This window comes from Salvelinus namaycush, chromosome 3, assembly GCF_016432855.1.
Source record: "Salvelinus namaycush isolate Seneca chromosome 3, SaNama_1.0, whole genome shotgun sequence".
NCBI lineage: Eukaryota > Metazoa > Chordata > Actinopteri > Salmoniformes > Salmonidae > Salvelinus > Salvelinus namaycush.
Genome location: NC_052309.1, coordinates 6446950 through 6454025, shown reverse-complemented (window position 1 = coordinate 6454025; position 7076 = coordinate 6446950). Strand labels below are relative to the sequence as shown.

The 7076-nt window shown below is 43.3% G+C and overlaps 1 protein-coding gene across 5 annotated transcripts in view; it reads left to right on the top strand.

Annotated features, from left to right (window-relative positions):
* The first annotated feature begins 343 nt into the window (after positions 1 to 343).
* dym (dymeclin) overlaps positions 344 to 7076 on the top strand; it is a 170753-nt gene continuing 164020 nt past the window's right edge. For 2 of the 5 annotated variants that reach the window (XM_038989597.1, XM_038989593.1), the window contains exon 1: positions 344 to 2278. In XM_038989597.1, coding sequence (XP_038845525.1) covers positions 2224 to 2278 — 55 coding nt within the window. In that variant the 5' untranslated portion in view covers positions 344 to 2223. The remainder of the gene's footprint in view (positions 2279 to 7076) is intronic. The other 3 variants (XM_038989596.1, XM_038989594.1, XM_038989595.1) reach the window with 3 other exon arrangements.

The window sequence follows — 7076 nt, the reverse complement described above, 5'->3', positions numbered from 1 at the left end:
ATCTGTGTACGGAAACTGTCCCACAGAGTTTTTGCTGCATCAATTGAGTCCCTTGACCTCTAGCTACTAGGGCCAGCGAGTGAGAAATATCTGTGACCGCTACGCTAGTTACAGTAACTAAGGTTATATTCCTTAGCCACTGCAATTTTAAAATGTAAAAATGGTTTGAAGAAGATTCATGCCTTGCTAAGAAACTTCCCTCATCAGAGTTTAGGGCGGAACATTCCAGAGTGAACGTTTCAGATAGAAAAATAATGTCTAGAATCGTCTCGGCTTTGACAGTTTACAGTGTTGGGTCCGTTCTACGCATTTCTATCTTCAACGTACGGACGTTCTTCTTCCGCTCAACTGTCAGAGTGACGTTCACGGCAAGTCTGTGGCGACGTGGAAATATGGTGGAAGAGGACTAGAGTAAAATCGGAGCTTTCTCAAATTCTTTATTTAGTAAACGTGTGTTTATCATTGACCTTTACAGCTATAGCAACTGTTCAACCTAAGCAGAAGACTGTCAAGAACCTGGGAGAAGAACGCGAGATAGGTGCCACGAGAGCTGTGAATTTGACAGATGAGCTGTCAGCTGATGCTATGTGGCTAGATAGCTAGCATAACTTAGTTGTTAGCTCACTACTCAGACATAGCTAACTAGTTAATCTATGAATTAGCTAGCTAGCGTGTTATTGTAATATCATGTCAGTTACACATCCAGTTTCACCACCTTGAAGGAAGCGTGTCTCTAACCGCTGCATTTAGAGCGTTTGATGAGCTAACGTTAGCTAGCTGCAGCTAGGGGGTGTGTAACGTTACTAACGTACAGTAACTAACAGTAGCGTTAGTTAGCTAGCAAGCAAGTCTATTAACACCTTTCTGTATTAACCAATGACGTTACTTGTCTGGTCAATATTTGTTATTTTTTACTGAAAATGTATCACTACTGTAACTGTCAGACACCGATGTGCAAGGAGAGTGAAACGCAGTTTTGCGGCTGCTGCTTGTAGTTAGCTAGCTAGCTGGCTAGTTAGTTAAATTGCTATAGACTAGCTAGCAAGTCCATGGACACCTTTCTGTATTAACTAGCTAATACTTTAATGTCTGGTCGATATTTATGGTAATTGTTTTTACTGAAAATGTATAGATAACTCAGTCACAGATGTGGCACTATAGCTCAAGGCCATGACATGGGTGTGATCAAATGAATGTGTGTACTAAAGGTGTGTAAGCAAACCATAAGTCGATGGGGCAAACTCATCCTGTATTGAACCAGGTATGTTGAACATGCCACGTAATGCATCACTATGCACCAGGCAGTCAATGTTTGTTACCTTTACATGCATTGTGTGACAAAGTCAGCGCTTACACTTAAATTAATTCAGCCTGTCACGTTTGGAAGGAAGCCTGATGTCATGACACCTTGCTCACAGTGGTTCAGTCTAAACAGATCCCTAACAGCGAACCTGTTTGGGACGAGCGTATTCATCAACAGCAGGTGACAGCCGAGTCAGAATGTTCACATTCTGCCAAATGGGTCGTATTTCCAAAATCAAGACAAGTTCACATAAAGCTTCCAAACAGGGCTGAAATCCTCAAGGCATATTATGTGAAGGATATAAGGATGCAACCAGACAGATAGATGTGCGTCATGAGCCAGATTTGGGCCCGAATGTAATTAGGTCATTAGTCAGTTAAATAAGAAAAAATAAAATTTCTCAGATGCCATGCATGTTGCTGACTACTGGTGGTGTGAGTAGAGTTGGCTAAGCTTCATAGCTTTGCAATACATCATTTAATGCAGCAAGTGGACCATTGCTGACTCCACAGCCAATGTCAAATGTAAACAGCTTTCACCAGGGAACAGAGAGATTCTTCTAGATCAGAACTAGGCCTAAGTCTCAGGTAGAGGAGAGGATTGCTAAACGTCATTCATTTAGAATTAGAAGTCAGGATTTTGTCATATTTCCTGTTTCATGAACCAAACCTATTTTATTCTATCAGATTCAGATAAGTAGACCTAACGTGAGTAGCGGATGAGCGAGTAGCCTAATCTCTTCTTGGTTCTGTTCCCCAGTACAGTGCCCAGTGTGGTAGTGGGAAATGAGGCAGTGAGAAAGAGAGCCTCTCCTCAGACCCCGTGTACTCAGGAGATGGGAGCCAACACCAGCCAGGTCAGTGACCTGTGTGAGAACCAGAGCCTCAGGACCCTGATCGGAACAGAGTCCATCTCAGAGAATGATCCCTTCTGGAACCAGCTCATCTCTTTCACCTTCATCAGTCCCACTAGCAGGTAATAACATGATCATCTGAATGATTAAAGTAGCAGTACTAAACTCAGCCAAAAAATATACGTCCTCGCATTGTAAACTGTGTTTATTTTCAGCAAACTTAACATCTGTAAATATATGTATGAACATAAGATTCAACAACTGAGACATAAACTGAACAAGTTCCACAGACATGTGACTAACAGAAATGGAATAATGTGTCCCTGAACAAAGGTGGGGTCAAAATCAAAAGTAACAGTCAGTATCTGGTGTGGTCACCAGCTTCATTAAGTACTGCAGTGCATGTCCTCCTCATGGACTGCACCAGATTTGCCAGTTCTTGCTGTGAGATGTTACCCCACTCTTCTACCAAGGCACCTGCAAGTTCCTGGACATTTCTGGGGGGAATGGCCCTAGCCCTCACCCTCCGATCCAACAGGTCCCAGATGTGCTCAATGGGATTGAGATCCGGGCTCTTCGCTGGCCATGGCAGAACACTGACATTCCTGTCTTGCAGGAAATCACGCACAGAACGAGTAGTATGGCTGGTGGCATTGTCATGCTGGAGGGTCATGTCAGGATGAGCCTGCAGGAAGGTTACCACATGAGGGAGGAGGATGTCTTCCCTGTAACGTACAGCGTTGAGATTGTCTGCAATGACAACAAGCTCAGTCCGATGATGCTGTGACACACCGTCCCAGACCATGATGGACCCTCCACCTCCAAATCGATCCTGCTCCAGAGTACAGGCCTCGGTGTAACGCTCATTCCTTCTACAATAAACGCAAATCCGACCATCACCCCTGGTGAGACAAAACCGCTACTCGTCAGTGAAGAGCACTTTTTTCCAGTCCTGTCTGGTCCAGCGGGTTTGTGCCCATAGGCGACATTGTTGCTGGTGATGTCTGGTGAGGACCTGCCTTACAACAAGCCTACAAGCCCACAGTCCAGCCTCTGTCAGCCTATTGCGTACAGTCTGAGCACTGATGGAGGGATTGTTGTTGGGCAGTTGTTGCCATCCTGTACCTGTCCCGCTGGTGTGATGTTCAGATGTACTGATCATGTGCAGGTGTTGTTACACGTGGTCTGCCACTGCGAGAACGATCAGCTGTCCGTCTTGTCTCCCAGTAGCTCTGTCTTAGGCGTCTCACAGTACGGACATTGCAATTTATTGACCTGACCACATCTGCAGTCCTCATGCCTCCTTGCAGCGTGCCTAAGGCACGTTCACGCAGATGAGCAGGGACCCTGGGAATCTTTCTTTTGGTGTTTTTCAGAGTCAGTAGAAAGGCCTCTTTAGTGTCCTAAGTTTTCATAACTGTGACGTTAATTGCCTACCGTCTGTAAGCTGTTAGTGTCTTAACGACCGTTCCACAGGTGCATGTTCATTAATTGTTTATGGTTCATTGAACAAACATGGGAAACAGTGTTTAAACCCTTTACAATGAAGATCTATGAAGTTATTTGGATTTTTACGAATTCTCTTTGAAAGACAGAGTTCTGAAAATGGGATGTTTATTTTGGTCCCAGATTAGTTTGTGTTGTACAACCAACTCCTATGGTCATTGATATGCCATCGACTGCCCTGTTCATCCCCGCTATCAGGGAAGAACATGTTAAAGTAGCAGACAACTAGTTGGTTGTGCTCAGGGGTGAAAGTAGATTTGATTTAGTACCAGTACACGACACCCAAGGACGCGCATATTTTTTTTCATAGCCTAGATATAATCATAGAATTCCATATAGAGCTCCTAATAATTTCATATGACCATATGGTCTAGTAAAGATTTGTCATATCACTTTCAACATGTACACTGAACAAAACATTTGAGTGGGACCACCACTAAGTGTTGGTCCCATGTTTCATGAGCTGAAATAAAAGATCCCAGAAATGTTCCGTATGCTCAATAAGCTTATTTCTCTCAAATTTTGTGAACAAATGTTGTTTACATCCCTGTTAGTGAACGTTTCTCCTTTGCGAAATATCATCTATCCACCTAACAGGTGTGGCATATAAGCAGCATGGTCATTACACAGGTGCACCTTGTGCTGGGGACAATGCAATTGGCATGCTGACTGTAGGAATGTCCACCAGAGCTCTTGCCAGAGAATTTAATATTAATTCCTCTACCATAAGCCACCTCCAACGTTGTTTTAGAGAATTTAGCAGTACGTCCAACAGGCCTCCCAACCGCAGACCACGTGTATGGCATCGTGTGGGCGAGCGATTTGCTGATGGCAACGTTTGTGAACAGAGTGCCCCATGGTGTGGTTATGGTATGGCCATTCATCCGCCACCATCACCTCATGTTTCAGCATGATAAAGCACGTCCCCATGTTGCAAGGATCTGGACACAATTCCTGGAAGCTGAAAATATCCCTGTTCTTCCATGGCCTGCATACTCACCAGACATGTCACCTTTTTGATCACGTTTAGGATGCTCTGGATTGACGAGTACGACAGTGTGTTCCAGTTTCCGCCAATATCGAGCAACTTCGCACAGCCATTGAAGAGGAGTGGGACAACATTCCACAGGCCACAAACAACAGCCTGATCAACTCTATGGGAAGGAGATGTATTGTGCAGTATGAGGCAAATGGTGGTCACACCAGATACTCACTGGTTTTCTGATACATTTTCAGAGTATTCAGACCTCTTCACTTTTTCCACATTTTGTTAGGTTACAGCCTTATTCTAAAATGGATTACATTTAAAATGTTTCCTCATCGATCTCCACACAATACCCCATAATGACAAAGCTAAAACAGAAATACCTTATTTATATAAGTATTCACACACTTTGCTATGAGACTTGAAATTGAGCTCAGGTGTATCCTGTTTCCATTTATTATCCTTGATGTTTCTGCAACTTGATTGGAATCCACCTGTGGTAAATTCAATCGATTGTACATGATTTGGAAAGGCACTCAACCTGTTTATATAAGGACTTGTCCGTAGAGCTCCGAGACAGGATTGTGTCAAGGCACACATTTCTGCAGCATTGAAGGTCCCCAAAACACAGTGGCCTCCATCATTCTTAAATGGAACAAGTTTAGAACTACCAAGATTCTTCCTATAGCTGGCCGCCCGGCCAAACTGAGCAATCGTAGGAGAAGAGCCTTGGTCTGGGAGGTAAGCAAGAACCCAATCGTCACTCTGACAGAGCTCCAGAGTTCCTCTGTGGAGATGGGAGAACCTTCCAGAAGGACAACCATCTCTGGAGCACTCCACCAATCAGGTAGAGTTTTATGGTAGAGTGGCTAGACGGAAGCCACTCGGAAACCACACCAGATTCTCTGGTCTGATGAAACCAAGATTGAACTCTTTGGCCTGAATGCAAAGAGTCACGTCTGGAGGAAACCAGGCACCGCTCATCACCCAGGCCAATACCATCCATACGGTGAAGCATGGTGGTGGCAGCATCATGCTGTGGGGATGTTTTTCAACGGCAGGGACTGGGAGACTAGTCAGGGTCAAAGGAAAGATGGAACGGCGCAAAGTACAGAGTGATCCTTGATGAAAACCTTCTCCAGAGCGCTCAGGACCTCAGACTGGGGTGAAGGTTCACCTTCCAACAGAAGAACGACCCTAAGCAAACTGCCAAGACAACGCAGGAGGGCTATAATGCCAACTCCTTATCACTCAATGAAACAATGACACAAACAGAACCAGTCTAGACAACCACAACAATTATAATTCAATTGGTTAAAACAAATAGGCTAAAGGAATCCATGCGACTAGTACTAGGTTACTTTAGTAGCCCAGTCCCAGATCTGTTTGCTTTATAGCCAACTCCTTGCAGCAATGACCATGGGAGTTGGCAAGACGACACAAACAGATCTGGGACCAGGCTAATCAAATAGGCCAGGTTAGATGATGTATTCTCTTAAACCTATTTGTTGAATCACATTGAAAGGGAATTGTTGTTGAAATACAGGTGGCGTTGTCACACAGAATTACACGTTTCTCCTAAAACAGGACTCGTTTTAGTAGATCAAACAAAAGGTTTGTAATGTTTACCATCGCTTCACTGCACCCTAACCTCTTTCCCAGTTACGTTGTTAACTGTCTAACACACACATACACACTGTGCTTTTGAACTCCGGTTCGAACACATTTTTCCTGGCTGTTACCTTGACGATAAGTTATTCCTGGCCCGTCAACATTAGCTAAGGTGCAGCAACAGAGGGTAGGTCTTAGTTAACTTCTTCCAAGTCAAACAGCTTTTATGTTACTGTTTGCAGACCTCAGCTGACTTGCTGTAATGATCTAACTGACTTTATGATCTGGTGTGACAGGTAGTATAGTTGACCTTAAAGACGTAACCCAGATATTTTAGAACTTTTCCTGTTGAAAAACAATATCCCATGTATAAATACAGTAATGTACACAATTTTTGTTGTTGTACTTTTTTTTTTTCACCCCAATTTTGCAGTGGTGGAAAAAGTACCCGATTTGTCATACTTGAGTAAAAGTAAAGATACCTTAATACCTTAGAAAATGACTCAAGCAAAAGTGAAAGTCACCCAGTAGAATCCAACTCCAAGAAAGTCTAAGTATTTGGTTTTAAATATACTTAAGTATCAAAAGTAAATGTAATTGCTGAAATATACTTAAGTATCAAAAGCAAAACTATAAATAATTTTAAATTCCTTATATTAAGCAAACCAGACAGCACCATTTTCTTTTTTGTGGCTGTCAATTTACGGATAGCCAGGGGCACACTCCAACACTCAGACATAATTTTCAAATGCAGCATGTGTTTAGCGAGTCCGCCAGATCAGATGCAGTAGGGATGACCAGGGGTGTTCTCTTGATAA